At 42.3% G+C, this 24,584-nt stretch overlaps 2 protein-coding genes across 4 annotated transcripts; one reads left to right on the top strand and one right to left on the bottom strand.

Moving 5' to 3' along the window:
• Nucleotides 1-76: 76 nt before the first annotated feature.
• LOC111143342 (ATP synthase, H+ transporting, mitochondrial Fo complex subunit B1) lies at nucleotides 77-14,397 on the bottom strand. Its single transcript, XM_022497020.1, has 7 exons — nucleotides 14,259-14,397; nucleotides 13,944-13,980; nucleotides 9,668-9,813; nucleotides 7,370-7,533; nucleotides 6,847-6,972; nucleotides 1,446-1,625; nucleotides 77-401 (listed from the first exon to the last, which is right to left on the bottom strand). The coding sequence occupies exons 1-7, from the start codon at nucleotides 14,296-14,298 to the stop codon at nucleotides 324-326; spliced, it is 771 nt and encodes a 256-aa protein (XP_022352728.1). The 5' UTR covers nucleotides 14,299-14,397; the 3' UTR covers nucleotides 77-323.
• Nucleotides 14,398-14,600: 203 nt separating this feature from the next.
• LOC111143707 (WD repeat domain 77) lies at nucleotides 14,601-22,903 on the top strand. 3 transcript variants are annotated; one of them, XM_022497531.1, is made up of 10 exons: nucleotides 14,601-14,775; nucleotides 15,028-15,213; nucleotides 16,235-16,376; nucleotides 16,668-16,717; nucleotides 19,028-19,098; nucleotides 19,231-19,285; nucleotides 19,764-19,835; nucleotides 20,390-20,498; nucleotides 21,033-21,101; nucleotides 21,770-22,903. In XM_022497531.1, the coding sequence occupies exons 1-10, from the start codon at nucleotides 14,661-14,663 to the stop codon at nucleotides 21,921-21,923; spliced, it is 1,023 nt and encodes a 340-aa protein (XP_022353239.1). In that variant the 5' UTR covers nucleotides 14,601-14,660; the 3' UTR covers nucleotides 21,924-22,903. The 3 variants fall into 3 exon arrangements, with proteins under 3 accessions (XP_022353239.1, XP_022353241.1, XP_022353238.1); XM_022497530.1 differs by having other exon boundaries at nucleotides 14,603-14,775; nucleotides 21,764-22,903; XM_022497533.1 differs by lacking the exons at nucleotides 16,235-16,376; nucleotides 16,668-16,717 and having other exon boundaries at nucleotides 21,764-22,903.
• The last annotated feature ends 1,681 nt before the right edge of the window (nucleotides 22,904-24,584 follow it).

The raw sequence follows: 24,584 nt of genomic DNA, 5'->3' as shown, positions 1-24,584 counted from the left end.
AACCTGAAAAACCTAGTTTCAACTATCACTTACACAGTGCAAGATGGTAGAATTAATTACAGATTTAAACTATAGCTTGGTAATCGTTAGCCACCAACAAGTTTTATTAAAAGCAAACTGCTCATTCAAAAGTGATCATGGAAGGATGAAAAACATCTCGTTCACCAACAGATTGTTTTAATTCTCTCACTATAGAAACAAACTTTTCATTTTTAGAGAAGGTTAAGTGTAACTTCAGTAGACAGCAATACAGAAAGATTCTGTCACATGGACTAGTTTCTCCAGTCAATTGCTTCTAGCTGTCTCCACTGGGATAGATGCATTTACAGAACTGGCTGTGCTTGAGCCTTCTTTGCAAGCAGCTTTAGATCTGCAATGCACTTGGCGATTGTCTCCTTTTCCTATGATAAGGAAAGAGAACTCTAGTTAGACCTCTCCAAATAACAGAAGTACGTATAAATATTCTAATTCTAAATGACAGTTCCTGTTACAAGATCTTGAGGTTCCTACAGACTCTCAAGATGACATGACAGACTACTACAAATTTTTTACGTATCAAGGGGGGGATGCAATTTATTCTAAGCAAATCCAGGGAATTAGTTAAAATCTCCCAGCTCACAGTTTTTATGAGTGAAATCTATGTAGAATTTGAAGCCAGGCACTCCTATAACCACGTGCCACTTGTTAGCTTGTATAGCTAAAAGCTGCATGAAAAACAGCAACCTAACAATAACACAGAAATGTTAAGAATAAAAATTTTATCTTTTTTCTTTAGTGTTTTCCCCATTTCTTAATTATGTTATTTTTATGTAAGACAATTTACTGAAAAAAAAAAAAAAAATCACTAAATGTTGGTAGACTCTGTTCTTCTAGTCCCTGATGGATATATAGAAAATGATCAGAAATGCCTATATATTCCATATATTTGGGAAAGAAGCAATCAAGTCCTAATAAAAAAAAGTAATATAACCTTTAAAAAGGAAAACAAATTAAGGCAAGTAATAAAAAAACATTTCTTTTCTGTTCAAGAGCAACAATGTAAGCAGCTGGGAAGAGGAAACAGAGTAGAGATCGTGGAATTAGGGAATGGAAGGGACTCAGAAATAGTTTTATCCAGTCTGCTGTACAGAGAAATGAACTATGTTGGTTAGCGTTTCCCACGTGATGGAACTCGAGTACAAGTGTGCCACCATCAGTGTTCCCAATTATCTGCCACTGTCTCCGACTGTGAGAGACCCTGTGGAGACCACACTCTGAGGAAGAGGAAAGCCACCAATGTAGCTGTGCAGTGTCTTCCACGTTACCACTACCCACAATGAACCAGGGCAACCCCAGCATCTCTAGGCTAAAGACTCCTTGACAGCTACTCCTATCCCAAGAGAGCAACAGCAGGGGCCGATTAAGAGAAACCAATACAACTCCAGAAGCTTCTGGACGCCACGTACCTGCTGTGCAGAGATGCTCTGCACCACATGCTTCTCCACCCAGTTTATCATGTGCTCTTGTTCCTTTCGACGCATCATGTTCTGCACAGAGATGTGATAGTCCAGGCGATTCTTCACCTCCCTGTATACCCTGTGCAGCCGCTCCCGGTAAGTAAGCTCCAGTGCCATAGCAATGTTATTCTGAAGCAAAATTCAGAACCAATGAAATACTTGGCATCACTGAAGGATCACTTCCACTCTGTGGATTCTGTGATTAGATTACCTCACCACTTTCTTGTATTTTATGATGAATTATTTTATTTAACATGAACAGATAAGAGATGAATGTGGTAAATAAATTCTAATAGCATATGGCAAAAATATACTTAGAAGTACATACAGTGAGTTTCCTCTCATCCACCCACAGGCCACCGTCTTCCTGTATTTCTTGTATTCTCTCCCAAAAATATTCAGTAAACAAAATACAGGTATAGGCAGGCATGCACACATACCCACACACACATATCACTTTTACTAATTGTGACATCTAGACCCACCACAATTTTAAGTTACCCTGAATTCTACTACACTGGTGTCCCATAATTCAGAGTTCATTTAGCTAAACTCTATTAATACATTACACTGCTTCCAATTTTTTCTACCAGAAATAATGCTGCAACTGTTCTGTATGTCTTTTCACTTATGTGTAAATACTTGCTGTAAATGGAGTGGCTGAATGGCTAAGTTGGTTAAGCGTCTGCCTTCCGCACAGGTCATGCTGGGATCTAGCCCCCTGCTGGGCTCCCTGCTCAGTGGGGTGTCTGCTTCTCCCTCTCCCCTCCCGCTCCTGCTCTCTTTCTTTCTCTAATAAATAAAATCTTTAAAATAAGTAAAAAACAAAGTTAACAAAAAAAATACTTGCTGTAATAATAACAGTACTCAATATAGTACCTACTATATTCTAAAAACTGTGTCAATTCAGCTAAGTCTTATAATCATACTATTGGATAGTTGCTATTATTATATCCACTTTACAGCAAAGAAACTGAAGCAGAAGCTAAGGAACTCACCGAAAGTCACGGAGGTAATAAACTGTGAAGCCAAAATCTGAATACAAGGAGCCAGGCTATAAAGCCTATGCTCTTAAACTATGATTAATACTGTCACATTCCACAAAGCTGAACTACACTTCATTCTCCTACCAGTAACACAAATGCCTATTACTTCAAACCCTAACCAATGATAATTAAACCTTTTACTCTCTATTCTCATAAGCGGAAAAAACAGGAATTTTAATGTCATTATCTAAGAACATGTACATATTCAGAAACCACTTACATTTATTTATTTATGAATGGTCTGTGCCCTATGCCTAGTTTTCTACTGGGATGTTGGTCTCTCCTAAGGTAACTACCCTTTTGTGTCAGATGGAAAAAACATATTCTTCCCAGTTTGTCGTTTAACTTAGTGTATGATTATTTTTACATGTAAAACTTTCATGAGATCCATTTAACAACTTTTCCTCTTATAGTTTCCGGGTTTTTAAAATTTTTATTTTTTTTCTCTCCCAAGTTTTATTTAAATTCCAGTTTTTTAACATACAGTGTAATATTAGTTTCAGTATAGAATACAGTGATTCAACACTTCCATACAACACCCAATGCTCATTGTAGCAGGTGCATTCCTTCATTCCCATCAACCATTTCATCCAGCCCCCACCCACCACCCCTCTGTGACCATTAGTTTGTTATCTATAGTTAAGAATCTGTTTCTTGGTTTGCCTCTTTTTTTTCCCCCCATGCTCATTTGTTTTGTTTCTTAAATTCCATGAGTGAAATCATACGGTATTTTTCTTTTTCTGATTTATTTAACTTAGCATAATACTCTCTAGCTCCATCCATATTGTTGCAAATGGCAAGGTTTCATTCCTTCTGAGGGCTCAGCAATACTCTATTGGTTGTGTGTGTGTGTGTGTGTGTGTGTGTGTGTGTGTGTGTACACACACATCTTGATCCATGGACTTCATAAAAATTGAGGTGTAATTTAAAGTTTTTATAAACTGAGGTATAATTTCAGGTGTTTAACATAGATTCAGTATTTCAAATACACTGTGAGACGACCACCACAGTAAGCCTAGTTAACATCTGTCACCATTAAGTTTGTGGATTTTTTAATCTTTATTAGAAAGGCTTTGTCAACTCCAAAGGTATTTTTTTTGTGTGTGTGTTCTCTTTTTCTACCTTACGACTTCATTTCTTAAAAAGATCTTTAATTCATTTGGAATTTATTTTAGTAGAAAGTGAAAGGTAGGAAACCAAAGCTGTGTCTACACAGGTGCCAATTCTCTCCCCTCTACAACGGAACTGCCACATCTACACTGCGTTAGCGTTCTCAGCATTTAAATGGATCTCTAGATCTTCTCCTCTACTGTGCCACACTGACTTTCCATTCATGCACTGCACCACACTATTTACAACTCCTTATAATTTTATAATGGATTTTCATATTTGGCAAGACTGTTTATTACTTCTCTTTTTCAAAATATTCCTGGATAGTCTTTCTTTCTTTTTTTAACTAATAATCAATGTGTCCAAGTCCCAACATCCCCTCCCTCCAGGCCATTAGTTATTTTCCTTCTAGAAATGCGTTAAATGTAAAGATTAAAGTAGGGAGAACTGATGTCTTTATAACACTGAGCCTTCCAATCTAAGAACAGGACTCTTAGACCTTTATACCTCACAAGCATTGTTATGTTTTTTGAAGGAAAAACTGTGCACATTTCTACTGAAGTTTACTCAAGGCATCTTTTCCTATACAGTTTATCTTCTTCCAGTGTACTGCCTAACTGACTGCTATTTGTATATGAAGGGTACAGATTTCGCTTATCAGATATTAACGGTGTACCTAGACACCTGACTGAATTTGGTTATTATTTTAATAATTATGTCGATACTCTTGAATCCAGCTACTATCTCCAGGAAAATATCGATTTAACAACAGTGACAGGGATGTTGTTATCTTCCAGTCTGTAATGAGAATCTTTACAGGTTTGCCTGTTTTAATCTCAAGGAGGCCCTTAATACCTCTAAGTACATTTCTTTAGTCCATTCATCCTCCTGGTCTTTTTTCTCCTACATCTCTGGTATCTCCTCGACTACTTTCTCTCTCAGCACATGACCTTCATCCTAGTTCACCAAGAAAAAGGGAGCAGTAAAAGAGCTTCTACAAACTTCTCACACCATGTAAACCAGTCTGAACCCATACTTGTGTACTTTGCCTTCCTTCTGTAACTGCGGCGGAGCTGTCGATGCCAGCCCTGCCACCTGCACGTTATACTCCAAGCCCTCTGGCCTACTGAAGGGCATTACTGCAGCAAACCTCCCTTTTTTCTGCATCAATTTTTCTCTCCTTTTATCAGACACTAACATGTAACTATACTTTCCATCCTTTAAAAAAAAGCTCTTGATTCCTATATCCTCCCCTCCTAGCAACTAATTCCTTTTCCTACCATTACAGTAAAACTCCTTGACAATTTTGACAGTTGTCTATACTGACTCCAATTTCCTCCCTTCCACGTTTTCTTCAACCAACTCCCATTACTTCCTGAAACAGACCTGACCAAGGTTATCAAGAACTTCCATGTTGCTAAATCCATGGCAAATTTGTAAGCCCTCTATTTCCTGACCATAACTAGGATGACTACTCACTGGAACTGTCCTTGTTTTCACTGGTTCTTCCCCACCACGTCTTATAACTTTAAGTACAACCTGTCAGCTTATGACTCCCAAATCTCCAGCCTGGAATTCTGGACTTCTCATAAATTCCAAACTCCTATATCCAATGGTCTACACCTAACAACTCTACTTCACTAACTTGTAGGCATTTCAAGCCAATGCTACAAGACCAAAGGCTATTTGCATCAAGGCAAGTGAGATCGTGTTACTCCTCTGCTTAAAGCTTCAATGACTTTTTTACTCAGAGGGAAGATCACAGTCCACAGAGAAGGCTGTAAGACTTGACCCAATCTAGCCCCTGACCACTCTCTAATTTCCTTTCTCCTCCTCACCCATTCTGCTTCAACTACACTGGTCTCCTTACTACTCCTTGACTATACCAAATAAATTTCCAGGTTTAGGGCCCTTACAATTTTTCCTCACTCTGCTACAATACTTTTTCCCCACCAGTCCACAGAGCTTCCACCAATACTTCTTCAGAAATCTGTTCAAGTAACAAATTAGTGGCCTTTCTAGACTGCCCATTAAAAGTAACTCCCTTCTTCTAAAATCTCTTTTCCTTTCCTAGTTTGTTGTTCTACACAGCACTCATTATCACTGACATTCCTATCTGCTCAATTATTTTCTATCCTCTCAGCCCCTGGCTAGAAGGCAGACTTCATGAAAACAGACTTTTCTTTTATTCCCAAACACCTGCCTCTGACCACAGTCTCTATACAGGAAAAGCTCAATTGAGTCATTAAATATTTCATAAATAAGTAAAAAGGTAAAGACTACCATATGATTCTTATTAAAGAGATACATCTTGAAAAGTCAGATTTTGTGTGTATATATCATGTATGAGATAGGAAGCATTCTCTGGTTGAAACCTAAATATATATGGAGAGGTTTTAAAGTGCCTGAGGTTTTCAAACATTTATGTGCTTAAGAATCTTTAGGGATCAGTTTTAAAAATATCGATTCTTAGGTAGCTTCTAACAGTGTTTCTGAGCACACAAGTCTTGGCCTGGGTCCATAAACCTGCACCAAAGAGGACTGATACATGTGATACTAAGACCACACTAAGAAATACTGGCCTAGATCTTTACTATTTCAGATACTTTACCGTAGCATCTCACTTTTCATTTCATATGCACTTCTGTAACATAAAATTTCAATATAAGGGCATCTCACTGTAAATATCAGGATAAAGCAGGGGCTCAAAGTAAATAACAATGTGATTGTTAAACAAAAATACTTGAGCATTTTCCTAAAAATCTTTCAGAAATGAAGTATTTTAGAATCTAATGATGTCCTGACCATGGTAAAAAGCTTCACAGTTATCTGAATTTGCTTTGTGAACTGGAATGTAAGGTCTCAGACTTCCTCATAGCAAGCAAACCTGAGTATTTCACCTATGGCCCTAGACAGTATCATTTTTTAGTCAGCTATAATTTAATGGCTACTTTCCTTCTGTGTGGATCCAAAATATGTTCTTTTATAGCTTTTATTCTAATTTTAGAGTAACTATTTATCTACTTGGTAGATATTAAACACCTAAATAGCTGTAATTGCCAAGCCCCACCTGAATCTCATTTCTAAATAAACTATGCTCAAGATATTCAACCATTCCTCTTAAAATTCTAATTTTTGTCTTAAATGCACAAAAATGAGTAACTTTATTTTCCTTAGAAGGTTCTGAAACCTACCCTCTGGACATCAAAAAGATAATGGCGCTTGTCAACCAATGCCTGCTGTGACTTCTCCATATCAATCGCATCCTGGATCTGTTTGATGGAAGCCTGTTTCGCCTCTTCTAGTTGGGCAATTTTTTGCTGCAATTATTTTACAAAAAAGATCAGCAAAAGCATTAAGGGCAATAAAAACAGCTTCATTCTATGCTTTCTCAAAGTTATATTCCTCATTTGTGAAAACACTCATGAAGAAGCGTATACACATACAGGCAGAAATGCACAAATCCTTAAAAAATAATTGCTAATAGCTATGCCATATCTTGTTGAATGAACACAACTATGGAAAAACTGGACAAAGTTTTATAGATTTAAAAAAATCTCAAATTAGTAACCAACATTAACACTCTATAATTTTAATCATTGCAATTAGATTCATTTCTATATGCTTGTCCCCTAACATTAACATCAGAAACATCACTTGATGGTACTGATGCTTTTAATACCATCTAAAATGAGAAATCAGGTTTGCAGTGCTTACCTCATTGAGTTTATCAGCAAATTCTCCAATAGAGGCACCGTATTTTTTAGCTACAAAGATAAGCAACCCTATTGTTGATATGGCAGAGAAGGTCTCTGCAGTAATCACATATATTTCTTTGGACAGAAAATACAGGATAAGTCCAGTTCCAAGCACATACGGTCCTGAAAAAAGGAAAAGTTATTTTATGATGGATATACTATATCTGAAAGGAAAGACAGAAAGTTCTACATTTTGGGGTGCCTGAGTGGCTCAGTGGGTTAAAGCCTCTGCCTTCGGCTCAGGTCATGATCCCAGGGTCCTGGGATCAAGCCCGACATTGGGTTCTCTGCTCAGCGGGGAGCCTGTTTCCCTTCCTCTCTCTCTCTGCCTACTTGTGATCTCTGTCAAATAAATAAAATCTTTAAAAAAAAAAAAAAAGTCCTACATTTGATTAGTTGAAGGTGTTATGTAATGATTCAGAGTAGCTGGATTTATAAATAACCCTGCACTGAGGAGCAGCATGGTAGGGTGGAAAAAAAACAAGGATCTGGACTCCAGGAAATCTGGCTCTGCAACACAGAAGAAACTAAGCAAGTATCTCTGAGGTTTAGTTTCCTCATCTGTAAAATGCGAATAGTACTTTCTTCACAGGATGGAAGAAGCTGAGAAATAAGGTATGCAGAGTGCCTGGCATGACAGATTAAGTCATTTGTGCAGCAAAATATACTATAATGGGAACACTGGTCAGGATAAAATTTATCCATTCCTGCCTACCTGACGCTGGAAATGAGCAAGCAAGAAAACAAACAAAAAAACCCTAACAGAAAGTAGTATATATGTAAAAGGATGAATTCGATATCAGGATTCTCAATTCCTACAATGCCTAATTATAATGCTTCAAATATAACTATCTTCTTTAACCAGGCTGTGAGCTCTGAAAGGACACCATGATGTTGTGCCTCAGAAGATATTGGCAAAGACAAAACTGTTCCCTAAAGGGCAGCATTGTACAGTGTTTCTGAGCAACACAAGTACCAAAGGATGTTACGATGTATTACAGGAATAAAAAGCATTAACAGTTTCAAACGTATTTTATCCAGTTTTCCATAAAAAGTTTCAACAGCTCTTTTTTAAATTTGCCTCCATTACATAAACTTTAAAATTTGAACATAAATTAAAAATTTTAACTGTGAACTTGCAAAAAAAGCCTATCATAGGTAACTTTTTTTTTTTTTTTTTATCTTCTTTGGGGATCTGAGGACCCTAATGTTTCTTGCAATTTCAGTTACAGAAATGTTCTTTTCGGCCACTCCCTGGAGGGTTAAAAAAAACAGACAACAACCACCTTGGTTTCCAGTGTTTCCTAGTCATAGCAGTAGTTGGAGCAAGAAAGGCAATGGATGCCATAAAAGAATACTAAATTGGAGAACCTGGATTTAAGTCCAACCCAGTCACCAAAGAGAGGCTAAATCTCAGCAAATTCTTTATTTTCTAGTTATTCTTGGTAATAAAAATCTCTTACAGGACTGCTGTGAGGATTAAATACTGTAAGTGAAGGCAGATTGCATTATAAAAAATGTAAGATTTCAGAATAGTGTATGCCTTCTTAAAAGGGAAAAAAACTGGGGCGCCTGGGTGGCTCAGTGGGTTAAGCCTCTGCCTCCGGCTCAGGTCATGATCTCAGGGTCCTGGATCGAGCCCCGCATAGGGCTCTCTCCTTGGTGGGGAGCCTGCTTCTCCCTCTCTCTCTTCCTGCCTCTCTGCCTACTTGTGATCTCTGTCAAATAAATAAAATCTTAAAAAAAAAAACACAAAACCATCTGCCTTAAAAAAAAAAAAGGGCAAAAAACTGATAAATATGGTTCAATTTCTGTTTTCTACTTATATATACAATATAATAACCTCTACTGTCTTACCTAGCTTTAACCCATAGCTCTTTCCACTACCTGACAATGTATCATACAGTTACTCATTTCTTTATTGTCCATCCTATGACAGAACATGTGTTCTGTGATGGCAGCCACCACAGCTCGCCACTGTATGCACAGAAGAGTACCTGGCACAGAGCAGGCATTCAGTGGATGTGTGTACCAACAAATGGAGACAATGTTATAAAATCAAGTTAAGATCCCAACCACTTTACTTCATAGACAAGTTAGGGCAACCAAGTCACAACTGTTCCACTGAATTACTTCCACAATTTACTGCTGACTTCATTTTTGTGTGTAAGTGGAAGAGGTAAGAGACCACTAAAATCCTACGTAAACATAAGCTATACCACCTAAACGTACTATCAAACACGGGGCAAATGCTTACCTGTTACGCCAGTTTTGGGATAAAGGAACTGAAAGAATTCTTCGGGAATCAGGCCTAAACGAACTTTTCCTCCATGCTCAGGAAGAGGTGGTACAGGGGCAAGACTTGGCTGCCCTGTGTGGAAGATCCTTGTTGCCTGCAATACCCTACGGGTAGCAATTAGATAAAATTAAAGGCTATTCTGCAGGTCTAGGTCATCTGTCTAGCACTTTATATGTTTATTATTAGAATTACAATATATAAGAATGTAGACTTTGCAGACAGATTATCTGGGTTCAAGTCCTACACCAGTCACTTGAGCGAGTAGATGAAGCTTCTGTAATTGCAGCTTTCTCTAGGTAAAATGGGAATAAAGAATATGATTTTATAGGTGCTGGGAGGATTTTAGGTAAAGTGCTTCGAATGGTGCTAAGCATACAATAAAGTTCTATGTAAGCAATTAGCTATTATGTATCCACTGTGTTGTGAGCACCCTGATGGCCAGAACTCCGACCTTTTTGAGTATAATCTGTGATGGGGTGCTAACTAGCCAGTGTGAAACAGGCCTTTCCAGTGTTGGGTAGCTCTACTTATGTTCTGAGATGCTGTGTATATACTTGACACCTCTATCCATTAGTTCTAATTTTATTATTCTATGTAACATACACAACGCCCGTGATGTGGGTTTCTCTCACAATCCTGACTGTCCACAAGGAGCTGTCTGGTTTTGTTCACTACAATAAGGTATACAGAACATAATTACTCTAACTACAGCTTCACCAATTCATTCATTCTACAAATAAGTATTGAGAACTTGCTAATTACTGAGCTTGAATTATTGTACTATTACTGTGGATTTGTAAACTATTTGCATAGTCCAATAGCCCAAGACTGCATTTTTCGTAGTTACAGCACAGTGACAGTTCATTAAAATTCTGATGAAATAAAACCCTCTAGTCTTTTTTACATATGCTGTCAAGCTCAGCCTCCTTCAAATTTTCAGTATGTTTTTGTCCCACACATCCCCACTCTACCTCGATCCCTTCAAAGTCTAAGAATTTATATCACTTCATTCATTTTGGTTTGATTCTTTTAGCTTCTGAAGATTATTTCTGCCTCCTAATATATTAGCTAGCCCACCAAGTTTTGTAATTTAGGAATCATGCTCAAGATTCTTTCATTTAGGGGCGCCTGGGTGGCTCAGTGGGTTGAAGCCTCTGCCTTCGGCTCAGGTCATGATCTCAAGGTCCTGGGATCGAGGCCCGCATCGGGCTCTCTGCTCAGTTGGGAGCCTGCTTCCTCCTCTCTCTCTGCCTGCTTCTCTGCCTACTTGTGATCTTGGTCTGTCAAATAAATAAATAAAATCTTAAAAAAAAAAAAAAAAAGATTCTTTCATTTAAATCAGGGTTTCTCAACCTCATCACTATAGACAATTTTTGTTATAATGGAAAGCTGTTGTGTACACTGTAGTGATCAGCAGTATCTCCATGGCCTTTATGCCACTAAATGCCAGTCAGCATCCCCCCCCCAACCCAGTGGTGACAACCAAAAATGTCTTCAGACATTGCCAAATGTCCCCTGGAGGGCAATACTGTTCTGGAATGAGAACCACTGATTTATTTATTCAATTTTTTTTTCTTTTCATTTTTTAAAGATTTTTATTTATTTGACAGAGAGATAGGGAGAGAGGGAACACAAAATGGGGGAGCAGGAGAGGGAAAAGCAGGCCTCCTGTCCAGCAGGGAGCCCAATGTGGGGCTCAATCCCAGTGCCCCAGGATCATGACCTGAGCCAAAGGCAGATGCTCAATTATTTTTATAAAGATTTTAATTTATTTGACAGAGAAAGAGAGAACACAAGCAGGGGGAGTGGCAGGCAGAGGGACAGGGAGGAGCAGGCTCCCTGCTGAGGAGGGAGCCTGATGTAGGGCTGGATCCTAGGACCCCAGGATCATGACCAGAGACAAAGGCAGACACTTAACCCACTGAACCACCCAGGCACACCTTTTTTATTTTTAAGTAGGTTCCATGCCCAATGTGGAGCCCAACGTGGGGCTGGAACTCAAGACCCTGAGTTGAGACAGAAGCTGAGATCAAGAACCGGATGCTCAACCAACTGAGCTACCCAGGTGCTCCAAGAACCACTGATTTAAATCAAAGAACTAGAGAACTTGCTTTAGGCCAACTCAAATCCTCTCCCAAACTGGCTGTCGTAGTTCAAGCCCTGATCATCTCTTGCCTAAATACTTAATCCAAAACCTGGTATTCCCACTTCTCAACAAATACCCCTTTAAACCTAGCCCCTCTACACTAGTGCCAATGTTTTTAAAATGCAAAGTTGACTTTAAAGCTCTTCAACAGGCTCTCCTGCCTACAGGAAACAAACTCCTTAACATAGTATACATGACAGCTGTCAGATTCTAAATCCTCCTCTTTCTTCATTCTCTTATCCTCTAGCCATATGGAACTACTTATAGAGCTCTCAAGAACAAACAAACAAAAAAACCCAAACACATGCCTCATGCTGCTCCTTCTGCCTGAAATGACTTTCACTAAATGGCTGCTAAGCCCAACCAGCCTTCAAAGCATCTCAAGCATATCCTTTTAAGTAAAGGTCTCCCCAGTCTTACATTCATTCACCCTTATGGCAGGTGCTGAGAGCATAGCAACGAGCAGACAAGTCCCAGCCTTCACATTCTAGTGGGGTAGTGGAAAGTGTTAGTGTGTACGTCTATACACAACTTCAGGCAGCTGAAAGTCTATGAAGAAAAATAGGGTAAGGTAGGCGCTAAGAAGCAATGAATGGTACAAGTCTTTTTTGATGTGAGGTCTGATGACATCTAAGTCAATGACCTGGGGGAAAAAGAGGAGAGCAAGTACAAAGATTCTGAGCAACAATAAGCTTTTCACAGCAACAGCAAGGAAGCCCGCATGGCTAGAGAGTGAAGCCAAAAAGAGAATATAAGGAGATAAATTAAGAGGTAGGAGGAGATCAATTCATGTTGGGCCTTCTGGGTTATGTTAACTTTGGATTTTATTTCAGTGAGACAAGGAGCTCTGGAGGGTTTTGTTGGTGTTGGGAGCTCATGTAATCCCTACAGCTACTAGGAAAATGGGCTATAATGGGACAAGAACAGAGACGCTAGGAGACTAGTTAAGAGGCTGCTGAAACAGACCAGGAGAAAGTTGACAGTGGTTCATACTTCAGTAGTACTGGTAGTGGAAGAGTGGTTACAAGTCCATATATAATTTGGAGGAAGAGCCTTGCTGATGTATTAGATATGGAATGTGAAACAAGAGAAATTGAGTATGTTCCTCTTATCTTATATATGTAATTATTTTGTTTATGACTTCTATTAAAATTGTTTACCTGTATGTATGGAATCTTTTTTCTCTGCTAAGTTGGAAGCGACTGTAGTCTCACTTTACTGCACACACAAAAATTAATTACAAATGAATTAAAAGCCATTTTTTTCAAGGCAAAAATAGTTGTCAAATTTTGTCAAGATTTAGGTCTAAGTCTGGAAGCAAAAAGACAAAGTCCAAAGAAAACTAACATGATTTATGAAACATTAATAACAGATGTCAACACTGAGCACATACTATATATCCAGTGCTGCTTTTAGAGTTTTGCAGGAATTAAGTCACTTAGTTCTCCTAACCATAATGCACTATTTATTATCTTCATTTTGCAGAGGAGGAAACAGCTGGTACGTGGAGGAACCAGGTGTAACTCTAGCTTTACAGTCTTTGCTCTAAACCACTACTATCTATAGCTGCTCCTCTCGGAGACTGAGCTCCAGGGAACGCAAGTTAGCCTTACTCATTTTTCTATCTTTTGTTATGTAAGTGGCAAGACAAGATTGACTGAATCAATGAATTTCTCTGACTCTTACGATCTGGCAGTAAAAGTCGGAATATGGGAGAGAGACTAAAAACAACATGCTTCAATATTTTATTTAATAAAACTTGCTTCTGGGTATGCAATCTAGAAATTCCGATTCCCGCGGCTCCGCCGCCTTGGCAGCTAAGTCCAGACGAAGGTCACAAGGGAAAGGGGCGGGGCTTAGAAGACACCCAAACCAGCTTCCAGTTTAGTTAGAACACATCACATACCCTCTTAGTCTTTGCCAGAAGATGACCAGACAACGTTCCCGGCAGTTTCAATGAAGCTTTAAGCCTTTCAAAATTACCTAAAGAAGGGTAATTTCGGGCCTAAAGCTAAGACGGGGTTACACAGAAGTGAAATGAAGTGATAAAACAAGGACGAAGGGGGGTATTACACCCCTCTTACTTACCCTGGACCGAGAAGGGCTGCGTTCTTCAGACAGGGGGCTGCACATAAACAACACGCAGGTCAGCAAGGTCAAGGTGAAATCCGGTCTGTCCCTTCCTCGTCCCCGCGAAGCTCGCCCACTAAGGCCATGCACCTCTCTCTCCAGTACCCCGAGACCCCCACGCGCGCCCCTTGCGAGCGGCGTAATTAATTCCCCACTCAGGCCCAAGTCTTGCCGCGCCTTTCTACACCCCCTTTCCTCCCACTTCCTCCAGTCACCCTGACACACTCCTTTGCAGTCACTCTGATGGCCCCGACCAAGGTCTAGATTTCTCACCCGCTGCAGCGGCCGCAGAAAAAACCACCCGGGACAGCATGGTCAAAACAGTTCGCACAGTAAGCTCTGCGTCCCAGTGACCCGGACAAGACACTCTGTCAGGGGCGGGAGCAAGATGGTCGCTCACAAGTCTCGCGAGAAGAGAACATTGTGCCCTCTGTCCACTGACTTTGCCTCGTATTGTTTTTCTCGCGATAAGACGCGCGGAAGGCGGAGAACTTTTTGCCAGAGGGCCGCTGCCGACCGCGGAATGGAAACTGTAGAAGCAATTCTCGCGAGATGTAGAGTGGCTGGAGCCTGTGGAGAGGGGCGGAGGCCCAGAGGGGCACCACGTGGGGCTGTGGGTGCCGTATCTTGGGCGGGCTTCCAGTTTGGGTCTAGGTTGGAGCTGGAGCCGTGGAGATGCGGAAGGAAACCCCGCCCCCCTTAGTGCCCCCGGCGGTCCGAGAGTGGAACCTTCCCCCTAATGCGCCCGCTTGTATGGAACGGCAGTTGGAGGCTGCGCGGTATCGGTCCGGTGAGCCGAGATCCTGGGCCTGGGGGCTCTCTCACCCTGGCTCGGGTTGCCCTTTCCCGGGACTGGCCTTTCCAGCCCGCCCCCGCCCCGCATGCCTTCCCGACCCCTGCCTCGCGTCTCTTAATTCAGTCCCCACCCTTGCCCCGGGTTCCTGAGCTCAGATCCAGACTCGGCCCGCGTGCTGGTCTGTGCGGTCACCATGGAGACGAGCCCTTTCACTCCTCCCGCGCTGACAGCTTGTACTTCCTTTAGATGGGGCTCTCCTGCTCGGGGCCTCCAGCCTGAGTGGCCGCTGCTGGGCTGGCTCCCTCTGGCTGTTCAAGGACCCTTGTGCCGCCCCCAACGAAGGCTTCTGCTCCGCTGGAGTCCAGACGGAGGCCGGAGTGGCTGACCTCACTTGGGTTGGGGACAGAGGTATCCTAGTGGCTTCCGATTCAGGTGAGTCACTTTCTCCACAACCCCACAGGTGGAATGGACGATGGGGTACAGATCGAACCGGGTTCAATCTTTAATTTCCCATACTCAGTGCTTGGGGGAGCTTGAGGGTGTTGGCCCGAAGGAGAGCTCTTGTATAGCGGCAAAATAACGTTTCCGAGATTCCAAATTGCCTCATGGGAATTTCTAACAAAATTAGGAAGTGAATTGGAACCATTTTTCTTCCCTATAACCTTCCCAGTATCACCCCCTCAACCCAGACCAAGGATGATCTTGATCTTAAAGATGATGCTTAGGTCAGTCTGTGCTGTCTCTTTCCATTTCCTCCCATTTTCTTCTTTTTAAATGTCTTCGTTCTGCTTTGTTTGTTCTGAAAGTCACGTTCAGCAATGGAGTCTTTGGAGTTTTAAAAAAAAATCAGTATTTGGATATCGGCAGGCATTGCATGGAAGGATAAGTGGGACGTTAAAGGCTGAATCTCTCGGACAGTTGAGCTTGAGCACTACCTACTTAAGACAACTTTTGGAGGGTTCGCTGTACTTAACCTGTCACTGTGCAAGACATTCAGTTATTCAAAAAATTTCTAATTCAAACCATATACAGGGCATTTATTCAAATTGTTCAACAAATACTAATGTCCAAGCAATTGGAAAGATTTAACCACACCAGACCATATGCTACACAGATTGTTGAGACTTTATCCTTGTCTCTTGGGACTTATTTTCCAGTGTTTTCTCAAAGAAGCCAGATAATGGATTTTGCCAGCCATTCCATCTTTCCCTGTCTTCCTAGAAGCTTTCCCTGCTTAACTGTCTGGACTGTTATTAAGAAAACAGTAATGCCAGTGTAAAGCCAGATGGCTTGGAAATAAGCTAAATCCTCTAGTAAGAATGGACTTTGCTTTTATAGTAATAGGTTACTTTTTAAGTTTAGTGACCGTGGACTCACTTGAATCCTAGAAGTGACTTACTGTATTAGTGTAACCCACACTCATTTTCCTCAACCTTCTCCACACTCCCAACAGGTGCTGTTGAATTGTGGGAGCTGGATGAGAACGAGACACTCATTGTCAGCAAGTTCTGCAAGTATGAGCATGATGACATTGTGTCTGCAGTCAGTGTCCTGAGCTCTGGCACACAAGCTGTCAGCGGTAGCAAAGACTTCTGGTGGGTGCTTGTGCTCATTGCTTCTGCATCGTAGACCTCTTTTGGGTGTCTTTACTCTCCTGTTAGCCTCATTGAGTAATGTTTTGGGTGTGCTGTAAGAACACGGTTATTAATTATGACATATCTACAACATTTCTAGAGATACAAAAATCCATTGTGAATAGGGCTTAGCAGAAGCCCAGTAGTCAATGACATAGGTCATGTCAGTTAAAGGAAGTTCTTATTTGAACACGTGTTTTTATGTAGATACTCCAGGTCAAAATTAAGAATCTCTTTCCTTTTGCTTCTTAGCATCAAGGTTTGGGACCTTGCCCAGCAGATGGTACTGAGTTCATACCGGGGTAAGTGCTCGTTCTTTTTAGTCCTGGCCTTAGCTGTTTTGTTTTTATTCTCCCCTTGGGCTCTTTGAACTTTAGATATCAGGGAAAACAGTTCTTTCCCTTTTGCCTGATAGTTTTCTTCCAAAACTATAGTCAGGCCCCAATATCTATCCGTTGCCTTTTCAATTTCCCTATTTCTGGTAATGGCTTCACCATCTTCTTGGCCACATGAGACTCCAGCTCTCAGTCCTTTTCTGCCCTTGCTGCTTCCTCATGATCATTGGGTCCCCGAGTTCTTTGGAGTCTTTTTCCACTTGGTCAGTGATTTCCCTTTCCATTTCTGATGCTCTCTTTTGCTTTCAGGTTTTACTTCACACAGATGGTGGCACTTACCTCTTCTCTCCATCTGCAGTCCCTCATCTTTTGTGGTTCATGTGGCTTGTGGGTTAATATCCCATTTTCTTGTCATGGCATTCAAGCCTTCTGTCACTCCCCCTTCAAACATACTGCTCTAATTGAACCGGATCACAGGAGGTCCTTGACATTCTCCAAGAATAAACCCTGAGACTTGTGAATCTTGAACTTTTGAATATTCACCTCCATAAAATTTCTATTTTTCTGGCAAGAGCTATCACTTTCTATTAATGTTACTTTTTTTTGTCTTTTACTCAATTTCATTAATAGTGGTAGCCGCTGACTTTATTCGGGGAGCCATTCTTCATGAAGATAATACCTGGAGCATTAATGTGTGTGTGGCCAAGAGATGTAGATGTTGGATGAACACCTGGTTCCCTCAATGCTTAAGCGCCATTCCCTGCCAATTCTAACCGCAAAGTGTATGGTTCACATAGGTGCCAAGGCAAAAATTACAAACTCCTTCAGGGTCCGAGACTTGTAAATGGTCAAACAATGTTAAATTGCCAACCTAGCATCTAATACACCTGCCTTTTGTTTCTTAGGCCTATGAGGGATTTTTTCCTGCTCTGCCCTAACTCTTTTAGCACTTCCTCCATTCATCTTTTTTCATTAATTCTTTGTAGTTCTGTCTTCTTCCCCCCACTGAAGTGCAGATCCCTTGAGGGCAGAGGAACCACTTATTCTATCTTTTGCATTCCCCCCACCATGGTGCTTATCTCTGAGCTTTGCTTTCAAGTGAGCAATCAATTCCTTTTCATTGTGTGGCTTTCCATGGATGCTAGGGCTAGGAAAGAACTGTGAGAGGTGGTTTGATTACATCTCCTGTCGGGCAGAGCCATATTCAGACTATCTCAGGCAGTCTGGCTAAATAGTATGTGGTTTCCACAGCCTGTAATAACAAATACCAGTGATTTTCAAAGTTTTTTTTACCATGTAGGCCTCCTGAAAAATTTTCAAAACACTACCCTCTCCCCTATTTTTTAATTGGCATCTAATTTAAGTTTAAATAGTTGCAAGGGAGGTACTTTCTGGCCATATCATTATTGTGCCCTGGATTAGCAGATTAAGCCCCTTCAATCTCTGCAGAATGTCTGGCAAGTAACCTAACTGGCTAAAAGCCAACCTGCATTGCCTGCATTGTTGGGCCAGCGGGCCGAGTTAGACCTAACTTTCTATTAGAAAAAGTCTCACTTCATTTTGAAGTTCAGTTCAGCCTGTCAGATGTGTCCTTATGACAACCATCTGCCATGGTTTTCAAAATTCTCATTGTTAGACAGAAACAGAGATAAGTCCCAGAATCACTCTAGCGTTTGTGGTAGGATGAAGCAAGGCCAGCCCCTGCACTGAATTTTACCCGGATGCTCTTTTTTTGCTCTTTGGCTCTTAGGGAAAAGCCTCTTTGGTTTAATACCTTAGGTTTTTGACACCTGGGCATTGTACCAGGGCGCGATGTGGGGTGGGTGAGAGGTGTGCGTCCCTTCTACACAGCTGGGAGAAGGGGGATGTGAAAGTGGAGGCAGGAAGGGGCACTGGCAGACCCTGGCAGCTTCTCAGTCAATTTCAGCAAATGTTCTCCGAAAGTGTCTGTGGGTTATCTGGAGGTGTGTGGTTACTATTGTATTAGAATTGCTATTCTGGCATGTAAATTCCTTCACTCTTCTTGCTTAGCCCCTAATTTTTCTTTCCTTTTCTTTACTAATTCATCTTCTTCCCCAAGCCTTTGTAGGTTTTTAGAACTCCATCAACATCTTCTTCTAGGTTTTGTCTAATCCAGAATCTCTCACAAAAATTTGTTTAAATTGCATCATGCGATAAGGCCCTTTTCTCACACCTCCCTGGGTAGTATCTGGGCTGTGCGGTAGTAATGCCTCCAGCTTCTGCTCTGTCATACCTCCCTTCCTCTCTCCTTCACAGCTCACTCCGGGCAGGTCACCTGTATCGCGGCCTCCCCGCACAAGGATTCCACGTTCCTTTCATGCAGTGAGGTGAGATACAGCCTTTCCTTCCCTCCCTACTTCCTGACCACACTTGAACCCTCTGGCCACAAGTCTAGTGTGGAGACTTGGCCAGCAGCTGCTTTTTGGGTTATGAAGCTCTTTTTCTGTTCTTCCTTCTAGGACAACAGAATTTTACTCTGGGATACCCGCTGTCCTAAGCCAGCATCACAGATGGGTGAGTCTGAGAGCCAGCGGTGGGAGGGTGGTCCTAGGAACCCACCTGGAAGAGGCTTCCTTGGCCAGAGACAGAGGCAAAGTCACCAGATGCTCAGTCAGTGTGACATACAGGACATAATCACTTCTTTCCCCACTGAGGCTCTGTTGATTGCATTTTGTGCAGTGGGTACCAAGAGGAAGGGTTGGTTTGTGGGTGAATGATTGACTTTACGTTTCTGGGATGGGTGGATAAAGGGGCCAGAATTGTTGCCATCATGCTTTATGCCTGAAACCTGCGTGTGACTCGTGCCCAGAAGGGGCAGGGGTCCAAAGGATAAATGAGGGTGTGAGGGTCAAGGGCAGGGACACAACTGCCTTAGCAGGGTTTGGGAAGGTGAATAAAGGTGTTTCTGGGATTTGGAGTGACTTTGTAGGAGAAGCTCCTTCACAGAGCTGGGCTCTGAGTCTCGTTTCAGATCCCTCTTCTCTCATTGCAGGCTGTACTGCCTCTGGCTACCTTCCTACCTCCCTGGCTTGGCATCCTCAGCAGAGTGAAGTCTTTGTCTTTGGTAAGGCAGCCTGTCCCATAGCATTTGACTCTGGGAAGGGGGAGGATGAGAGCACGCTGACCCCGTAATGCATGAGGCTCTAGCTGCTCGGTCTCAGCAACGTGCTTGGGCATTATGTGAATTATACCAGTGGGAAGGGTGGGATGATCCAAGAGTGGGTTTAGTTTGGCTTGGGAAAACATGATGACTTTTTAGATTTGATTCCTGATTGTGTCCTCCAGCTCCTGTATTCTGGGCATGGCCAGAAGTCAGTGGACCACAAAACAAGTGGATTGCCAAATAGGGCATTCTGTTGGAGAGTAGGAATAACTCCCATGCTCTCATAGCTGCCAGGCTGTACATGTGATGACATAGTTAGTGGTTAAAATGATAACTACCTTGTTCATTAATTTTCACAATCACCAGTGACTAATTACCCTATGTGACAAAAGAAGAAACTGATGCTCAGAGTGGTTAGCTCGTGTAAGGTTGAGGAGCTAGCATTCAGATCCAGGTCTGGCTGACTCCAGGGCCCATGTTCTTATCCACTGTGATGGGCTTCCTCTTTTTTCTAGGTGATGAGAGTGGGACCGTCTCCCTTGTGGACTCCAAGAGTGCAAGGTGTGCCCTCAGCTCAGCTGTGCACTCCCAGTGTGTCACTGGGCTGGTATTCTCCCCACACAGGTACTGTCCTTTGTCTCCAGAGGCCTGATGGGTATGAATGGGACAGTGCTGGGTCATGCTTATGTTTGCAGAGCATCAGCTGATTAGGTCATTCCTTAAAGCAGATGGTGCTCTGGCTGAGGTTTCAGAAGCTGATGATCTCTGAAGACCATAGTCCTTTTTTGGGTAGTTTGGTTTCTGCCTGCACAGGGCTAAAATAAGATCCTCTTCCTGCTCAACACCCAGAATGATTAATAGTGTGTGCTTCTCAGACTGTGTGGTTGGGAAAGTTTCTGGGTTCTTGCTAAAGCTGCAGGGAGGACCAGATGGGGTAGTTGGCCGCCAGGATGATTATCCACCCTGGCTTATTCCATTTCCCTCCTCTTTCCCTGGAACTTGTAACGTGGACTCGAGTGGTAGCCAGACCTTAACCCAGGGTGGGGATCGGACCACCTCCTCCAGGTCACTTTTGGGTGGGAGGTGGGGGCTAGACCAGGCAGGATTCATCTTGGGACCCTGGCTTTACCAGTCATAACCCTCCCCTTGCTCTCCTAGCACCCCCTTCCTGGCCTCTGTCAGTGAAGACTGCTCACTCGCCGTGCTGGACTCAGGCCTTTCTGAGGTGTAAGTGTGAAGTGGGATCCTGTGGTCAGGAATCGGGGAGAAGGGCTGTGGGTGGCTGGGTCCTTTCTGTCTTCATCAAAGTGCACGGTCTCACTCAAGGGGACCGGGTGGTGGGAGTGGGGGGACACTGACTGTCTCCCTGTTCCTGGGGCTGACTCACAGCCAGCTCTGTCCCTGGTAAGGAGGGGTGTGGTGGTAGGTGGGATTTCCAAGTCTGGTGATCTGGCCATCTCCAGAAAGGGACTACTCATCGCTTCTCGGCCTTTTGGCTAAGATCAGGTGCAGAAAGGGACTACCCTTTTCACATAAAGAACACATACGTGGTATGTGATGTGCTGTGGGGTAAAAGGCAGCAAACCCAGTACCGGAATAAATACTTCCTTCTCACCAAGAGAGCCATGATTTGCTCTCTGATCCTGGCCCGTATTTCTCCCCTTGCTTTAGCCACCATTTCTTTATGGAATGAGGGCACCACATTGAATGATTGATGAAGTTCTCTGTGGATAACTACATTGCTTTCGTGGTGACAAGGCCGCACATATGGTGAAGTTTGTGTCACACATCCAGAAAGGTGCTCTGGTTGTGTTGGATTCTCTCTTCTCCAAGTCTGCTTTTTCCTCTTGTCTCTCATCATGCTCAAACTTTCCTTTTTTCTCTTCTAGGTTTAGAAGCCGAGCGCACAGAGACTTTGTGAGAGATGCTACTTGGTCCCCGCTCAATCACTCCCTCCTTACCACAGTGGGCTGGGACCATCAGGTCCTCCACCACATCCTGCCTACAGAGCCTCTCCCAGCCCTTGGACCTAAGAGTGTTGCCGAGTAGAGTGGATTTAAGACAAAAAGCAAATCCCCCCTGAGTATCCACTCCATCTGCCCCTGCCCTTTCTGTCTGTGATACCACACAGGAGCCTTATACAGTATGTTGGTATAGCAGATCTAGGCAATTAATAAGCTTTGTCTCTCACCCTGAGGGAAGCTGGATGCTGGGATCTTGTAGTCAGAGGGAAGAAAAACTTTCTTAAAATTAGATATGTATGTGTGTCTGAGTGTGTGTGTAGATACATAGTTTTTGGTGGTGGGAGGGAATTAAAAAAAAAACCCATCTTAACATCTTTCCCAAGCCCTCCCCCCACCAAAAAAAAAAGTTCACAAAAGGGTTTTATGCTTCCTATGTAGCGTGCATGAAGAATTGACCATGACTGGATGTGGTGTGGGATGTGAGCATCCCTGGATTCTTGGAAGCAGCTTATATACTACTCATGGAGATAGGAGCAACTTTATTTTTTATAGAACTTAATCTGCCTTTCTTAACGGCAGTGCTTCCTTTCACAAAAATCCCATCCAGCTCACCTCAAGGAAAAGCCAGGACATTTATTGTGGTTTTGCACATCTCTTTGCCATTCAACTGAGTCAAAAGTCCATTTTCTGGCTGAATAAAATTTCAGCTGGTGCCTGTATAACGTTCCTGCCCCCCCACCACCCTCCATCCCGTGGAATTATACATGTGAAAGATGAGTGTTTTCCTGTCATAGATCCCGTGGAAAAAGGTTGGGGAATGGTGGAGAGCATAAAGGCATTTCAGTTAAGTTAAAAACTGACATAGACTTGTGCAGAGAAAGGTCTACCATGTTTCTCACTGGAAAACAGCTTGGGGCCTGACCTCTCCTGGCTTCTAGACCCTTTTCTCTGGATATAGGAAGTCTGAATGCTGTTTCTAGGGACTCTGAAGATTTTAAAGTATAGCATCAGAGAATCAGAAATACTAGTTGGTGAAATAAAAAGCTGAGGCTTTGTTGGCTTATCTTTTGAAGCGTGTATTATGTGTAGTTAGACATACCTCACTTGTGGGAGTCATCCGGGTATCCGTCAGAGCCCAGTATTTGTGTGTGCCCTTCCCTAGCCCCTTAGAGTAGCTACTTGAGACTTAAATATTGGGTTGCTTGGGTTGGTGGACTAGTTAACTGCCAGAAATCATGGCCAATTACTGATTATGAAACTAAATAACAATCCATTATGTGCTTTGGTGCTTTGCGAGTTTAGCTCAGCTAAAATCACCTGAAACTGGGCCAGTTTGAAGGGGAATATGGACAAAATATTTGTAAGTAAAACTTCCATGCTTCACCCTTGCCAAATGTGAGGTCTGTCATCACGATAACCCTAAGTAAAAATACTGGAATTTGTAGTCATGTGATTACTGGGTTTGGGGTAAGATGGGAAGAAAGCCTTCACTGCTCCTGACCATAACTTGGAAGGTAATAGGGTGGGTGGGTGTGTGGAAACACTTATCTTCTTCCCAGAGATAAACTTCACAAAAAGTTGTGATGGCTTAGAGAAAGGAGGGGTGAGGTGGTAGGGACTAAATTTGCCTAGTCCTTTTCCTCCTGAACTCAGGAATGGTGGAAAGGAAAGCAGTGGAGATGAGAACCCAAGGAAATGTCTGTTTCAAGGTGGTTAAAATGACAGCAAAGAAGGAAACCCTAGTTTGAAAAACCACATTACCTTACTGTAAAAGAAGGTTGGTTTGGATTCATGTGTGTGTGGATGAGAGTAATCACATCTATTAATGATTGCCACCAAGACATTTGCAAATCTGATCAAAATCACCAGCCCAGGTAGGAATGACTGTCCCAGTTTGGGTTGAACATCTGTGTTACAGTGAGCAAAAAAGGTGGTTTAAAATAGAAAGTGACTCCCCAATGAGAAATGCGATAGCCCATGTGGTTCAGTAAGTCCTGGACAAGGGGAGAGTTTCAGTAGTGTGAGCATGGACTCGACCGGTGACGGTTGGGAATGGGCTCATTTTACTTGACTTAAACCTACAGGCATTTATATTGCATTTAATTTCACTGGTTCAGAGGTCTAATGCTGGAGTCAATCCATTTCCCCATCTTCATTGTTCTTATTCTGAAACCCATCATCCTGACCCACTGTTGTCCACTGCTGACCTGCAGTCACTGCAGTTACAGGCTCACCTTTTGGGTGGCACCCGGAGCCAAATGCTGAGGGAAGCTCAGTGTGCTTTCAGGTGGCACCAGACACTGCTCTGATTCCCACGGTGTCTCCTGCTCCACAGGACAGCAGGAGGCCAGTTCTTTAATAGCCATATGAACATTACTTGCTGATTCTCCATCACATTAGAGCAGCAAAATCATCCCAATAGTACTATCGTTATTAATTTGTTAAAATACTCTGAATTGCCTCAGTTTTTAAACAGCGTCTATGAAATCAGGGATGTGGGGAAAATACATACTTTTTAATATGCGTTAATATGTTAAAAATCCCTACACAGAACCAAAAATCTCATATCACATATTGGAAAACACTGCTCTAGCTCACTTTTTTTTTTTTTTTTTTTTTTTTTTTTTTTTAAGTAGACCTACCACACGTGGTGCTCAGATTCACAACCCTGAGGTCAAGAGTTGCATACTCTACCAACTGAGCCAGCCAGGCAACCCTGTACCATTCATTTTAAAGATGTAAAATG

The sequence above is a fragment of the Enhydra lutris genome, unplaced genomic scaffold (genome assembly GCF_002288905.1).
Source record: "Enhydra lutris kenyoni isolate GAN:26980312 unplaced genomic scaffold, ASM228890v2 scaffoldscaffold9, whole genome shotgun sequence".
Taxonomy (NCBI): Eukaryota; Metazoa; Chordata; class Mammalia; order Carnivora; family Mustelidae; genus Enhydra; species Enhydra lutris.
Note: the sequence above shows the minus strand (reverse complement) of the source record. Positions and strands in the feature narration are given on the sequence as shown.